Raw genomic sequence first — 16,506 nt, 5'->3', positions numbered from 1 at the left:
CTGGGCAACAAAAACCACATTCTGAATTAATATGAAATCATGCTGTGAAGAACCTTTAAAAGATTTGCAGCTGAATAGTAACTTGTTTACATACCTAATGTTGAACTAAAAAGGTTTTAATGGAACTTCTAAAAAAAAAAAAATAAGATTCTACGTTTAATTCTTTGATTAATATTTTCAGTGGTCAAAAACGTGTGATTAGATTCCCATTTATAAGCTGTGTTGTCAATTTTGGGTTGTTATACACTGTCTGCTCACTCCATTCATTTGAAACATTATTGAAGGGGCCAGGGCTGGGTCGGTAGTTCCGCTTCCCCTTCGCCATAGCGGAATTATCCAAGGGTCGAAAAAAAGACAGATGAAAAGTTGTACTGTAAATAGTTGGAGACACGTTTTTACTAACTTATTTGTACTCCATGTGTACTATTAAGGCCCCGGTGTTACAGTGGAAGTGGTTTTAACGGATTTATAAACATTTTCCAGGCCGTAGAGGACCGTCCAGGAGTCAAGTTCTATTCAAGTTGAACTGGTGTGAAATCTCCGGTGAGCTCCGCTGGTACTGCGTCGTCTCGGCTAGCTTGCGAATTAAGCACATTTTTACGGGATAGTTCACCTCTTAGCTGCGCATGCATTGTTAGCGAAACATTGCTTGCTAGTAGAAAGTTCCTTGGTGGAAAGTGTAGTTGTCAGACTCTAGTTAGCGTTAGCTGAAAGCTTTACCCTGTACCAGGATAGCAGCCGCTAGTATAGCATGTCGGGCTAACGGTAACTTGGAGCTAGCACACTTGTTGGCCAAGCGGTTAATATGCTAGCGTTAGCTTGCTAGCCACCCCTGTTGTTATTCATTTGAAGGGCATTTTGAACAGACGTTGGGGTAGAAATACCAATAAAGTTAAGTACAGTCGGCTAAATATCAATATGCGGGCACGATGAATGGTAATAAGAGGCATTAAAGTATCATATATTCATATCTGTTAACTGAGAGGGAGCAACTTCTATCATTTTCTTCTTATCTAGTCTTATTTTCTAACTTTTAAGATATTAAAATGCTTCTGTTGCGTTATTGACTTGCTAAATATTGTGAAAGATGGCTTGCCAATTGGTGCAGTTGTTTTTTGTTTTAGCTGAGCTACTTTCTTTTGTTCACTCTCTTGGTAGTTCTTTTAGCAGTCCCTATCGTCCCGTATTAAGTTCTGTATGACTTACGAGAAGCTGTGGTGAGACTGAGTACATATCATGTACATTTTCTCGCTAGCCATAAATACTGTTCCAGGTTTTCTCTTCATACTTAACCACAATCCATTTATTGCAGAGAGGGTCTCCTGATTGTTTAGTTATTTTTATTGCATCTTTAAACTTAACTGCAGGTCTTTCATAGTCTCACAATGGTTTAATTTTTGTGCAGGTATTACTTGGTGCTTCCTTTCTCCTGTATGAACACTTCAGTATCTCATGCTGATGTGAGCGCTGCCTCCCTCCCTGAGTGCTTACCACCCTCACCATCCTCACCCGCTGAGTTCCTCTGCACCAACTTGCACCAACCTTCTAGCAATGTGTGATAACGGAGACCCAGAGGATAAACCGCCTGCCCCTCCAGTCAGGATAGGCAGCACCATCTTTAGCACCAGCGCTGGCAAAGACTCACTCTCAGGCAATCACAGCTCCAAACCGCTGCCCTCTGTGCCTGAGGAGAGAAAACGCAATAAGATCATCTCAATCTTCTCTGGGGCGGAAAAAGGTCTGACAAATAATTTGGTACCACCTAGAAATGAGTTCTGTCTTTACTTAATAATTAAATCCTGGTTTGTGCATTTTGTAGTGTCATGGTCAATTTCATTAAAGTTTTGTTTACTTGCAGGTGGTAGGAAGAAAGATCGAGACAAAGAGCGGCCAGAGATCTCACCACCTTCAGATTTTGAACACACAATACACGTCGGTTTTGATGCTGTAACAGGGGAGTTCACAGTGAGTTTTCCATGTTTTAACTCACCGAATGCCCTGCTTTTAACTATTGACCAAAACCCTTTGTGAGCGTACCTGTTTTTTTGTTTTTCCTTCTGTAGGGTATGCCAGAGCAATGGGCTCGACTACTCCAGACCTCAAACATCACCAAGTCAGAGCAGAAGAAAAACCCACAGGCTGTGCTTGACGTTCTTAAGTTTTACGACTCTACAGGCAACGGTCGACAGAAGTACCTCAGCTTCTCTTCCTCTGGTAAGACTCAAAGTTAAAAAATAGTAGAAGAAAAATAGTAAGTGTTAAGTTGCCTGTAAATTATGGTGTCACAAGGCAGTGCAAAGAGCATGATAGACCTGAAACAAAAACTACTTTGTAATATGTGTCTGTTAAGCATTTTCTCTTGTAATTTACAGAAAAAGACGCATTCACTCCAGGACCTCAGTCTGTAAGTATCAACTAAAAAAAATGCAGTTTATATTTGGTATGTTTTATCTTACAAATGTTGTGATGCTGTGATTTGATTAGCCCACTAAAAAAGGCACCGAACCCTCATCTCCAAACATCAAAGACATCGATGATGATGACGATGATGAAACTCCCCCTCCTGTTGTGGCGCCAAGACCAGAACACACAAAGAGTGTAAGTTTTCCTCCACATAAGAAAAACAGTCATGTTTTGGATAAATCCTGAAATATGTAAGGGATAACGCCCGAAGAGGCGCGTCGGACGGTTCACGCCTCAGTGTCTTCCATTAATTTATGTTAAATTAAGGGCATTATCGGAGGGCATTATCCCGCTTATAACATGGTCCATTAAGAAAGAAAATAATATTAAATAAATTATTATTGCGTTAATGTTGTTTTTTACCAGTAAAATCGTAAGTTTTTCACAAGAAGCGGCTGAGTGGACTATTTCGTTGTGACGCGTTGCCAAGGTAACCGACTCTGACACAGAACCTGCAGCTCAGTCGGCCGCAGTTATGTTACCTGACATAAACATTTCACGGGGCGGGTTCAGCTCTTACAGTTTGTATGTGTCCAGAGGATGATGCAACATTTTGTTTCAAACAGTCAAAGTCCACAGATAGTTTCCTACATGTTTAATAAGCATGCAGGCTGCTCTGATCTGGCGCGTCTGCAGACCGGCATCAGAGTTTCCGTTTAGTCAGCGCAATAATTTACAACAATAAGGCTATTTGGCTGGAACTTCTTTTATAGGTGTCCATTATCACTTTTCAATGGGCACCCTCCAGCCAATCAGAATCGAGTATTCACCCAGACCATGGTATAAATTTATTTAACTTTTTTTAATGCATAAAGCTCTACTTAATTTCTGCGTCTTTGAGCATTACTTTGGTATGTTGTGCAGGTGTATACACGGTCTGTTATTGACCCCATCCCTGCTCCAAGTTCGTGTCCAGATGGGGATGCTGCCTCCAAGGCCACTGACAGACAGAAAAAGAAGGGCAAGATGACGGATGAGGAGATCATGGACAAACTGAGTGAGTTATAAAAGAATCAGCAGTTTTATACTTGAATTATCACAGATATACTGTGATTTCTGAGTGTATTCTGATTTACAGGAACCATAGTCAGCATTGGAGATCCCAAAAAGAAGTACACGAGATATGAAAAAATTGGTCAGGGGTGAGTGCACGTCCACTGTTTTCATATGAAATGTGTCTAGTATGTGTGAGAACATGGCAAATTCAATGAAGACATAGCAGAAGTGAAATAACTTCTTGAACAGAGAATTATCAAGAATGCCCCTGCTTTGTCTAATGTGACAAACAAGACATTGTTTTGGGTTGTGCTAAAGCCATATGATGATGTTAGGTTCACAACAGACCAGCCAGCTTGTACGTACTTTCTGTAGCTGATACACTGATCTGATTTTGAGGTACGCTGGTATGATTGGTTTCACCAAAGAATGCGAAAAGCAGCTTACAACTTGTGACTTTGAGTAATTGTCCTTCATTTGTGTAAACAAATGAATGTTTAGCCAAAGAAGCAGAAGAAGCAACCTGATACACCCCACCCCCCCCGGTTAAGGAGCAATCCCTAATAATTTCTGCACAGTCTGAAATACTGATATTAAATCGTGCCTTGGAATAGGAAGAGTTGTGTGCGTGTATAACATTTACTTTTTACGGTTTGCAGCATATCTACAGATTAAACAAAGATGGCACTTGTACTTTTGGCATTTTTTTAGCACTTAAAATAGTCCAGTTCAATTCAAAGAAAGAAAAAAAACCAGTTTAATTGTGTAGGACAGATGTCGCTAACAAGCAGACTATTGTCAGGATCCAGCCCCAGAACCTTCCTATATGGATCTGGACCTAAAATATAAAATCTGACGAGGAGGTTTTATTTGAACTGGTTCAGTTTTTGTTGTCTTCATGAAAGTAGTCAGGAAACACGCAGACCAGTTGCGTTTGAGTTAAGCCATCCCACGTGATACACTGAGCCAATTAAGCCTATGACGCTACTACAGCGCAGACAGACGAGAGTATAAGAGGCCGGTAACAAGACGGTAGGAGAAAGAAAGCAGCTAGATAAAACAACGGGAGAGATATCGACGCCTGCACCAGAGAAAGCCAGCAGTGTTTCCAAGCTCGTCTGTTATGAGAGACTTTGGGCTCGTTTTTCTATGAAGTCGCTTGCAAATATCGTCAGTTGAGGGTTGCGGCTTTTTTGGGCTTGCTTTCTTGAGTGTAGTTGCATATTTGGGCTTACCTTGCTCCTGTTATGAAGCCCCCCTGATTCTCTCACAGCTGTCCACAATTAAGCAATAACCCATGGATGCAGAACGGGAAACCTGAACAGAACAGTCATTTTCTTTTATACATATTTCGTATTTGATACTACTTCATAAAAAAAGTATAAAGAGTAGGGAAAAGTATATTGGAGGGCTCATCATGCAGCCCCTCTAAAAACCTTCTTATCCATGAAGCTGATGGACATCAGTTTCACTGTTTCATAATAGGAGAAGACAGTTTTTATTTGTTTTAGGTTTTACCCCCAGGTCTTATTGAGACAAGTCATGTATGTCCTACTTTAATTAAAGTTTAAGTTATTCAGTTTTCTTATATAGGTTATATATACACTACCGTTCAAAAGTTTGGGGTCACTTTGCCATGGGATTCAATAGGGAAGTGACCCCAAACTTTTGAACGGTAGTGTATATAGATTTTGTTTCTAACTGGACCTCTTAAGATTTTAGTTGAATACACCTGGTGAAGGAAATTAACCAAACCATTAGGCTTTTCACTTGGTGTACTCTGAACCGAAACTGAGGGAATAGGTGCTATTTGGTTCTGTAAAAACTTGTTTCACTACTGAGTAGTTAATAGAACCTCTGTATGACCAGTTTTTGGGCATAATCAGTTTCAGGTCTAGCAAAAGCCCTGCAGTCAAATGCAGGACTTTTGTGTGGTTGCTCCTTGACTGAGATCTGAGGGTTTATAACTTGTAGATTTTCCAGTATTGTCAACCAGTGTTACACTTGCTGTGAAAGAGTTTCATCTTCTACCTGGTGCATTGTCATAAAGTTTAAGTGACACTGAAACAGCACATGTGCATCTGTGACTTGACATGGAGACTATTTCAAATGGATAATCTCTCAAGATATGTGCCAAAATAAACTGCTCATCTTACTCTTTGTGCAGGGCATCAGGAACAGTATTCACAGCCATTGATGTCGCCACAGGACAAGAGGTAATGGATTAAGAAGTGAGGGAACTTGTAAAAAAAAAAAAAAGTCTCTCCAGGGGGACAGCAAAGTCGACTGTGTAACTGTAGCTGTACAGCTGTCTTGTGATAATGATGAAATAGTGGTAGTTTTTAATAGAGACTGCAAAATTTAGTGTGATCAAGTTAGCAGACACATTGCAGCCATTACTTTAAGTCATTATCCCATTTGTTAAACCAGAGTAAATAGTATTGCATACACAAAAAAAAACAACAAACAATGAATCTATCTTTTATTCTTATTTATTATTATCACAAGTTATAATTTAGAGATAACTGTATAAATGTATTAATCCTGCATTTATGGAGTAAATCTCTGGTATTTTATACTGACAGGTTGCCATCAAGCAGATTAATTTACAAAAGCAGCCGAAGAAGGAACTCATCATCAATGAGATTCTAGTAATGAAGGAGCTGAAGAACCCCAACATCGTCAACTTCTTAGACAGGTGAGAGTGAAATTCAACCTGCAGCCTTGAAGCTTTGTGGATCTGCTGGAGGGGGTTGTGTAATCTTAATTCTAACATATTTTAAAAGATGTCTGAATTAACTTTATACTTAATGTAATACTTTTTATCTGTATCTTTCCATCCCAGTTTCTTGATGGGGGAGGAGCTTTTTGTGGTGATGGAGTATCTAGCTGGCGGTTCGCTGACAGACGTCGTCACAGAGACCTGCATGGATGAAGCTCAGATAGCAGCTGTTTGCCGAGAGGTGCACAACTTTTTTTTTTTTTTTTTTTGTGAAGTTCACTTTAAATAAATCCTATTAAAGTCCCATTTTATTTGGAAGGTAGAACAAAAACTATTTCCTCAACCACTTTTCTACTGTTTTCATATCTACAGTGTTTACAAGCGTTGGATTTCCTCCATGCAAATCAGGTCATTCACAGGGACATCAAGAGTGACAATGTGTTGCTCGGGATGGATGGTTCCGTGAAGCTGAGTAAGTACTGGGTTGCTGTTGGTTGCTAAAAGCAGCAGACTGGTTGAAATGATGGATCATTGCACATTTTAACCATATACATTTCTTTCCTCTCTTCTCCAACAGCCGATTTTGGCTTCTGTGCCCAGATCACTCCAGAACAAAGCAAACGCAGCACCATGGTGGGCACGCCTTACTGGATGGCTCCTGAAGTGGTTACCAGAAAGGCTTATGGGCCTAAAGTAGACATTTGGTCATTGGGTATTATGGCCATTGAAATGGTTGAAGGAGAGCCCCCTTACCTGAATGAGAACCCACTACGAGTGAGTATTGGTTGAACTTCCTGGTTTAGTGTCCTTAAAGGTAGGGTAGGAGATCCTGGAAAAACTGTTCGAACAAGGTACATCTTGAAATTACACAATTTAAAAGTCCGAACCCCTTTCTTCAGATTTCCCCCGAAGCCACACCTCCAAAGCACAGAAGCGTGCAATGCTTGTTCCCGAGGGTTCACAAGCACTAGGGAGCATCGATTCGCTAACCTTCTCCAACGTTTTCCTCATGGTGATGTGTGTACTTTAGTTGAGTCGGTAAACCACACACTACCAGATTCACCTTGAAAAATGTTTGAAATACTGCACCTGCAGTCAGGCACGGTCTGTTCTAGTGATGCGAAGTTCGACTCTTTTCACTAACCCAGGTCTTTTACTCTCGAACAGTAAAGTGAACGAATCTTGAACGTATCATGTCGTTCATTTTTACAGCAGGTGGCGTTGTAAAAAAGTCTCAATTCTCAAGCAGTAAATACTGAAGGCAACAAAACTACTGGTAATGCCACAAGCAATTCAAACCATGTGAAAACGTAGGGAAGCAAATACACACCACAATAAAGTGATTTGTGTCCTACATCCTCCCTGCCATTGTTTAACAGCACAACAGTGACTCGGTAGCTATCACGTGACAAATAAACAAGAGACCGAGCCGAGAGCGAACGTACTGCTGAGCTTGAGCTGTGAACGAACGAAGGAAGACCCGTTCAGAGACCGAGTTGCCTGTCACGTGACAGAGAGAAGCACTAGAGAGACCAATCCAAGAGCGAACGTACTGCTCGCCAAACAGCCTGAATGATGAACGAGACCGAGACCGTGCAGCCCGAGCTGTCTGTCACAAATGCCTGAGCAGCCTGGCTGTCATGTGACAAAAGAACGAGGACCTGAGGACGGACCTGAACGAGTCCTGAACGAATCATTTCTGTTTCCTGTCCTGACCTACTGACTGAGTTTATGCAGCTGCCTGCCATGTGGCGAGAGGAGGTATCTCATGAAAATGAACGAATCGCTCACTGAGAGGACCCGTTACTCCCGAGTTATATAAGGGATTAGTTCATACTGAACGAATCGTTCGTGACTGACACATCACTAGTCTGTTCCCCCTGACAGATTTGCCACTTTGAGTCTGAACCCCATCACACACTAACAGATTTCTGCGCCAGCTTGTCACGCTGACAGCCTGATACTGGTGCCAAATACGCACAACTGGAAACTGCAGGGAAAATGTGGCAAAAAGTCATGTAGTGTGTCCCCAGTATGGTAAACTTAACCCAGTAAAAACAAACGCTACAGTATTACTAACCCTGCAGTTCGTCTGATCCGCTGGCTGGACATGTGTTAAAATGACAACATAATGCCGGAAACCAATGAATATTCTCACAGTCATAAAGACATAATGTTATCTTACCTATCAAGTAGTAGAGCTCTTGCTCGGCTCTCCTTCAGCTTTTTTCTTACAAGAAGTCTTCTCCAAAACAGTTTTCTTTTCCACGTCGATATAGCCACCTTTTCTGCCATAATGTACCTTGCAACAGGCTCAAGCTTCTTTTTCATTCAGCTACCAAAATATTCATGTTTTTTTTTTTTTTTTTTAAGGATCTTTGGGCCCTAGTGGCCTTTATTAAACAATAGCTTGACAGGAAAGGGGGTCAGAAACAGCAGGGAATGACATGCAGCTAAGGGTCCCAGGCTGGGGCTCAAGCCTGCGCCGGCTGCTCCGGGGAGCTGTGGCCTCTTTGCATGGGGTTGGCTGCTCAACCAGTCGAGCTAAAGACCAGATGATCCATGAGTCTTGAAGCTTGTAGTATAGTTTGCCTTTATAGTCCCATTAGAATTGGTCCTGTTCTTCACAGCCATTGACACTTAGCATTTAAAGCAGAAGCTGGAATAAATAATAATGAGTTTATTTTAGTTGTTTTCATTACACGGCCATGTTTCTCCCCAGTTGCTTTTCTTCTATTACTGTCTGTCTTTTCTGGTTTAATATTTTGGTTGGTTATGGTTAGGAGTATTTTAAATAATTCTGTTTTTAATAATGGGATTAGTTTTTCATCTGCATGGTCCCATGCAAACTTCGTTGCCCTCTTGTCATATACAGTCTGCGAAAACTTTATTTTAAAACATATTAGGTTATAAACATTTCTCACTTCACCAGTTTAACTTGATCTACTTGCTGGAAATGTGTTGCTTCTTCAGAATAGCATGTCAAAGTAATTTGTTCATTTTACCCTGGTCTCTTCCCGTGTCACAGGCGTTATACCTGATAGCTACAAATGGCACACCTGAGCTTCAGAATCCAGAGAAGCTGTCTCCTATTTTCAGAGATTTCCTGAATCGCTGCCTGGAAATGGATGTAGAGAAAAGAGGGGGAGGCAAAGAGCTCCTACAGGTTAAATATCAAGCTTTTGTCCGTCTTTATCTTTTAAATCTGTGCTTTAATGACATTTTCTCTTGGCTAATTTTTCCCCACTCACCATCTTCTATTTGTCGATCTTTGTCTTGTGTTTCAGCATCCATTCCTGAAGCTGGCGAAACCCCTCTCCAGTCTCACACCTCTCATCCTGGCAGCCAAGGAGGCCATGAAAGGCAATCGTTAGCTGATGAATCCAGCTACCCTGCCTTCTCATTGCTGTGCACAGATATGTGCCAACCATTTAGATTTTGTGCCAGACAATAGGCTGAGAGTGACTTGCCACTCTTCATGCACCAGCCTTATAAGCCCTGACAAACCTCACTGTGAAGAAGACCAAAAATCGAGAGCACAACCCCACCGCTGTCCATATGAACTCTATTTTCTCTCAGATGTCAGAAGACAAGTCAAGCTTTTAAGTGCTTAGTTTCAGAGTCGGGCATAGTTAATTTTGTACATCAAATCTCCTGGTGACATGTTAGGGCTAGGCCTGTATTTAACTTGGAATGAAGAAGAAGCCTAATTCTGTTTAGTTTTTTTTAATCAACTGCCTTAAACAAATGCAAAATGTTGCCTAATGTATTGTTGATTGTGTCCATGTTTCTTTTCCCATGATTTTTACTACCTTTGTAATTGATCTTTTCAGCTTTTGTCTTAGTTATTTTGATACTTGAAGTTCATGTCTGTCCCCCCTTTTGGTTTATAATATGTCTCGTTCAATGAACACTTGCCATTTCCATGTTGACCCGTGTTTTATGGACATTTCTCTTACTGGTTTTTATAGGAAACATTTCAGTGCGTTGGTCATCATGAACGTGTGTGTGATTGTGTTGACCTTCAGCTGTCGGGTCTGACAGATCTACTGTATCAGTTCTTCCCCGTGTCATTAGTCTCCTGATACCAGAGGCGCACCTTACGAGCAATTAAAATGTTAGATTGACAGGGTTTGTACTTTCTTCTCTGTTGTTATTAAAAATGAGTATTGTATGTTGAGATCTTTCCTTTGTGTCTTTCAAGACTTAAGTGTGCCCCCTTGTGTTTATTATGTACTATGATAGTTTGAAGAGAAGTGACCATATCACCAAACTGATTAATTGTAAAAGGCTGGGAAAGAATTTGTTAAATGTCCCTTTTCTCTGGACAACCAACAATCTTCTCTGCCCACTAAAATAAATTAAATTGTTCTGCTTTTATGATCTGGGTATGAAGGTGATTGGTGTGCAGAAACATTTTCTTTTCTAAGTTGATGTATTAGCCAAGTAACATGTATCACTGTTGGTGCTGTTAGGGGGAAGCATGTAATTGTACACATACTCTGTATTCTGAATGATCACCCTGGGAGTACATTAATCTTTTTCATGATACTAGTGAAGGGTCCCAAAAAAGTGGGACAGATTAGATAATCTGGAACCATTCCCAGTTTTTCTCTGTTAAAATTTTTTTCAAAAAATGCGTACCAACCTGGACCCATTGGTGGAAATGGGGCTTCTAAGATAGCCCAATTTATTTATTATGTATGGTTTCTGTGTTACAAGTTCTGCACTCTGCTTTGAAGTTTAAAATATTTAGATTTAGCCAGATGATACTTTGTATTCAGTTTTTTACCAATCTCTTTACCTTTTCCCGATGTGAATGTATAATGAATGTACAGATTTTTTAACTTGTCCTGTCCAGTATGGTAGCAGGCAAAATTATGGTTTGGCTTCTGTGTTGTGCCAAACAAATTTGCTTTGCCAAGAGGAGCTTTGTAGGTATAAAGCTCCTCTTGATAATCTGACTGATTGGTTGGATTAATCATATTTATTTTGAATTATTGAATTTATGTAATCTTGCTGGACCTGACCAGAGAGAACAGAAAAAAGTAGAATAATGCAGAAAAGTAAAAGGTAAAAGGAAAGTAGGAAAAAAGAAAGCGACAAAAATAAAGTAGCTTTTACAGGTAAACTATGCTGACAAAATCATCAGATGTTCCTAAAAAAATAACCAAGACTGCAACAATAACATATATCACAATAACAACCAAAGTACCAGAAACACACACACACACAAAAACTACACAAAAGTAGCTCCAAGTGTATAAATCCACTGGACAACACAGTGTGTCAGCATGCAGATTAGGAATGCGCAGTGAGCCGAGATGAGTGAGAACACGCCTCTACGGAGGCTAGAGGCAGGCCAGGGTGACCCAGAGACCGGAGCGATCAGCACCAATCGTCCGGGTTGGGCCAAGATTGGCACGCAAGGCACCAGCCATCCAGGGAGGTCAGAGCACAGGGCCCCAAGAGCCCAGAGGCAGAGGGCCCCCCCACCCCGAATGACCACCCAGCGCAGGCAAACACCCACCCCAGTGTTCCAGCCACACACCACGGGACCCAGGGCACATCAACCACTCTCCCATCCTCCTACACCCTTCCTACCTTTCCCAAGATCTTGTATGAAAAACAAGCACGGGAGACAGAAACTGCTTCTCAGTCGCTCAGCTCACAAAATCCGAACAGCTGTGAGTGAACGGCTCTTTATTGAACACAACTACATTAGTCCAGTCACACACTGGGCCAGTAACTCTCCAAATTAGGAGGTGAGAATACAAATTCACAAATCAATAGAAACAACAACATAAAACATGAATGATCACATGTTTACAAAACAGAAATAATATTTGGGTGCATCTGTCAACACAAAAACAATAACAGAGCATCTGTCAACACCCCCACTTGATCTCAAATTATCATACCCACATGAGATTAGGAATGTCAGAACAAAATGTTTACAAAACAGAAATAATATTTGGGTGCATCTTTCAACACAAAAATTCAATTTGCTACATCAGTTTACACAACATAGGTGATTATACATAACATTTACCATTTTACAGGCTGATTGAATCAGATGGTGTGGATCGATTATCAGTTTGGTCCAAGGTAGAGATCTCTGCATTGCCCTCTGCTGATGGAAATATTTGTTGCCTGCGCAGCTCTGTCTCAGCTTCCTGAGAAAGATAGAAGTTAGTGTTTTTTTTTTTTTTTCAGTGAACATTGGTATTTCAGTCTAAAAGTAAAGAATGAAAAACAGGCTTCTGTCATCAGAATGTTTTGACAATGAAGTTAAGGTTTATAGGTTCACCTTGATACGTTACAATTACAGATTTAACCAAAATCTTTCTCATCAAGCCCATTAGAATAATTTGCCATGAAGGTGTGTCGGATTAAAAAAATTTTAAAAATTAAAAAAATTCTCAAAAGCTTTACAGCCGTTCCTGAAATGTTTGCGTGTGAACTGCAGTTATACCTCCTCAGAGTCTTTTAGGGCTTGCATGATTGATGCTATCACAATGTATGCCAACATAAACTGAGCAATGATGACAAAACTTGAAAAGTAAAGGGGAGAGACCCAGAAGAGAAAGCTCTGACACTTGGCGTCATCAGGCCGGCATTTCCTCATTGTGTCCTGCAAAGCACAGAGTGAAGTTTTGTTTATTAACAAAGTTTTTCTAAAATTAAAAGTTTTAATCAAAACAGGAACACTCAAGTGTCCAAAACTGTATTTATGTGAAACACACAACTAAATATTTAATTTACACAACACAATTAACAAACTTTTAATACCGTTTAAAATACATAAAATACCTCATTATTTGTGCATTTGTGTTATTCTTTAATTTTAAAGAGTGGCTGCAATTCAAGTGTTTGCTATAAGTGACAACATACTGTATGGTAGATGGTCAGGCTATGAGCAAAATAAAACCATCATACTAGGAGTTTGCATGCATGCATGTGTGAGAGCATTCATACTTTCAAAATCCCACTCCAGTTGTCTCCCGTGCACACTTTGTAGAGTGTGAGCATAGCCATGGGGACGTTATGGAAGTTGCTGTTCCGATGTAACCCCAGACACGGATAATCAGGAGAACATTCTGATCGACACAGAAACAAGCAAAGCAGATATCCACAAGATGATTTTTCTGTTTGAGTAACGCATCTTCTGCTCTACAATGTCAGTGCAAATACGAAATCAGCCACTGGATCCAGCAGCGTGTCCATATTTTTGTGCTGTTTCATGTCAGTAGTGTCACTGACCTAACTCGCCAAAGAGCTCCACTCCCAGCACACCGAAGATAAAGATGATTACCAGGGAAAGAAGACAGATATTCCAAACCTGGAACAAAAGCATATGTTAAATTCTCTGGTTACCAAACCAAAAAACCCAGAAGCTAAATTTTCAAAGTATTTTGTGCACCTTAAAGGAAGACTGCAACATTTTTAAACCTTGGTTCCAAAGTACATGAAAATTTCTCATTATTTGTGCAAATGCAGGGCAACTTGTATAAGCCTAAGTACAGAAAAGGCAAAGCCAGAGTGAAACTAAACACGGAGGACAATGGTTGGCAGTTCTCTTTGTGTCTGCTTTTTTCTTCTGTCCTCGTTTGCTGGGATTCATCAGCTTAAATACAAATTCCTGAACAAGATAGAAGAGTTCACACATAACAGCCATGTGACCTTAATAAACAGTGTTTTTTTTTTACCTGAGACAGAGTCTTGTTAATGGTTTTGAGCAGGATTCTTAGTGTTTTGGCCTTCAGCACTAGCAAGAAACACAGGAGTTGTTGTTGTTGAGAAAATATTCATGTTTATGTACATGTATACACACACATAAACAGACCTTCATAATGAATAGTAAAACAAAGTTCTCATTGTTCAGTGCCTGTGTGTGTGAACCTTGAGAGAGCCTGAGGATTCTACAGGCTCTTAGTATGCTGGGATTGAAAGGAATGACGTTTGTCATCCTTAACTGGGTTAGAGCCATGCTGACGATGGAAAGCAAGATGATGATGATGTCCAGGAGGTTCCAGCTGAACACACAAACATTGTCAGGGACTTAGAGCATAAGAAAAGAGAACAGCGACGCTACTCTTTCTAATATATTACCAGTCTTTTATGAATGTCACTACACCCAACACCACAAGTTTCAGTAGAACCTCAGTGATCATGATGATCATGAACACATAGTTGAAGCAGTCAATGACTTTGTTTATGACCTAAAATAACACACACACACATCATTGTTACAACCATGTCAAAGGGTTGATGTTAAATCAGACTTTGAACTGTCTACGGTGAGTGTGTGCATGTGTGTGTTACCTCTGGCTGGTTATAGTGTTCGACCCCCATCAGCAAAACATTGATGATAACGATGACAGTCACTGAGAGTTCCAGGGCTCTACTGGTACATATCTTATATAAAAGGTACCACATCCAGGAACCTTCAAAAGATGGCGTTTGCTCGCGCTCTAAAACAAACAAGCCAGCATGTAAATGACAAAAAAATTTAAATATGCAAAAACAGGAAATATGCAACACTTGACACATTCAGAGATGCTATTATCTATAGACATAAAAAAATACCACCTGCTTCTCAGCTAAACCAGCTGTTTGGCCTTACCAGGTGACTCCCCTTCAGTCCCCTGGCTTCCACTCAGATGTTCTTCGTTTCTCAACTCTTCATCCTCTTGTGTCTGGATCAGCTGACATTGGTGAAAGGTCTGGACCATTACACCGATGAACATGTCCAACAAGACGAAGCTCATCATCATGAAGGAGAGGAAATAAAGCAGAATCCATTTGTTGTAGTTCTTAATGGGCTGTAAGTTAATGGGGGAAGAGATAGTCAGGGTTAATGTGGTAACCCCAAGTCAGGGTTAGATTTTGACTGCACTCCTATATAATTTTTTAAACAATAGAGCCCCTTTAAAAGAAATTAATCCAACAGCAATTTCTGGTCCAAGTATTTGCAATCAGAAAAGGCACTGGAGACACAAGAGATGGTCTCTTTTCCTTTTATTGACTGATTCTAATGGTGATGAGTACTAGATGACAATTTGCACTGATCACTGGACATGATGATTGTATAAAATACCTGCTGGTCAACTCCTACAGCATCCAGTCCATCATACATGATGTTAACCCAGCCATCCTTGGTGTACATCACAAAGAGGGTAAGCATAGCCTAAATGGAAAACAGAAATAACTGACTGGTCAACATACACTAACTTTGCAGGAAATAATGATAAAAAAATAATATGATCATAAAGTATTACAAAAGGTACTTATTATATTCAGGGAAATACTGAAATAAGCAATCACTGAAATAAGCAATCCCTTGAAAAGACAACAGGACACATTTCAAGCTGTGATAAAGGTACAAAATAGCAATGAGTTATGTTCTAAGTCTTGTAAATGTAGTGTGGATTGATAATAAAAAAAATAAATCTGAATTTTGGTTCTATGCTTGTATCAGTATAAGTAAAATGGCAAATGTTAAAATTTAAGGAACCTTACGTATCTGGGTTCAATTTATATATTCATTAATTTGCTAGGAGATAGATGTGTTGCCAGATCTTGTGAGGAGTGTTGTCCTTGTCCATAAAATAAATTTTCCCCTGATACATTTTCCAATGAAAAAAATCTCTTTTAGTGTCAGAATGTTCAAAGAATTGGTTTTTGTGTATAAAATTGGTCAAATTTGGGCAACTATGGATTACAATAATTGATCAGATTCTCAGAACCTGCTGCTGGGCTCTGAAAAGGGCATTTCAGTCAAGGAGACCCACATGACATAGATGCAGGAAACGTCTCTTCAGTGAGGTGTCTCATGTCTAAACAGACTGGCGGGTTGGTTTATAGATGAAGTTCAAGTTTGACTGTATTTCCAGATGGCATTAGTACTAACTTGCATCCTTTACCCATTTCCAGTCAGGGATCACTGAATGTCAATCTATACCTGTAGCAGGCTGTCGAAGTTGTACTCCTTCCGCTCCCAGTGGTAGTTGGCTGACAGACAGTCAGATTTGTTGACAATGTTGTTTAAGTCCTCACCCACACAGTAGAAGAACTTCCCTTTAAACAACTACAGACAGAGTGAGAGTAGTTTTATTTTTACCTGAAGGCATCTCTGTTATTTCCATAAATAGGTACATGTCTGAGTGGTAACTGTGAGTGCCTGGCTAAGTGTTAGCCAGAGCCAAGACAAAAAAAAAAAAAAAAAAAAAAGATAAAAGCTATGTGTCCCCCTTACCTTGAGAGAGCCTGAGGATTCTACAGGCTCTTAGTATGCTGGGATTGAAAGGAATGACGTTTGTCAT

General features: G+C 40.1%; 2 protein-coding genes across 3 annotated transcripts; one reads left to right on the top strand and one right to left on the bottom strand.

The window, feature by feature from the left end:
• The first annotated feature begins 354 nt into the window (after positions 1-354).
• pak2b (p21 protein (Cdc42/Rac)-activated kinase 2b) lies at positions 355-10,361 on the top strand. 2 transcript variants are annotated; one of them, XM_042006341.1, is made up of 16 exons: positions 355-373; positions 484-543; positions 1,406-1,738; positions 1,859-1,965; positions 2,064-2,214; positions 2,373-2,404; positions 2,485-2,598; positions 3,328-3,460; positions 3,542-3,605; positions 5,627-5,675; positions 6,045-6,157; positions 6,305-6,422; positions 6,554-6,653; positions 6,759-6,955; positions 9,210-9,347; positions 9,469-10,361. In XM_042006341.1, exons 3-16 carry the CDS (start codon positions 1,552-1,554, stop codon positions 9,553-9,555), a joined length of 1,590 nt encoding a protein of 529 aa, XP_041862275.1. In that variant the 5' UTR covers positions 355-373; positions 484-543; positions 1,406-1,551; the 3' UTR covers positions 9,556-10,361. The 2 variants fall into 2 exon arrangements, with proteins under 2 accessions (XP_041862275.1, XP_041862276.1); XM_042006342.1 differs by lacking the exons at positions 355-373; positions 484-543 and adding an exon at positions 584-936.
• A 1,508-nt stretch (positions 10,362-11,869) lies between these two features.
• LOC121653083 (voltage-dependent T-type calcium channel subunit alpha-1H-like) lies at positions 11,870-16,506 on the bottom strand. Its single transcript, XM_042006296.1, has 12 exons — positions 16,498-16,506; positions 16,146-16,271; positions 15,282-15,371; positions 14,808-15,006; positions 14,507-14,655; positions 14,294-14,403; positions 14,084-14,217; positions 13,891-13,949; positions 13,445-13,523; positions 13,160-13,281; positions 12,657-12,815; positions 11,870-12,357 (listed from the first exon to the last, which is right to left on the bottom strand). The coding sequence occupies exons 1-12, from the start codon at positions 16,504-16,506 to the stop codon at positions 12,238-12,240; spliced, it is 1,356 nt and encodes a 451-aa protein (XP_041862230.1). The 3' UTR covers positions 11,870-12,237.

Source organism: Melanotaenia boesemani, chromosome 14, assembly GCF_017639745.1.
Source record: "Melanotaenia boesemani isolate fMelBoe1 chromosome 14, fMelBoe1.pri, whole genome shotgun sequence".
Taxonomy (NCBI): Eukaryota; Metazoa; Chordata; class Actinopteri; order Atheriniformes; family Melanotaeniidae; genus Melanotaenia; species Melanotaenia boesemani.
This window is presented reverse-complemented; position numbering and strand designations above follow the sequence as displayed.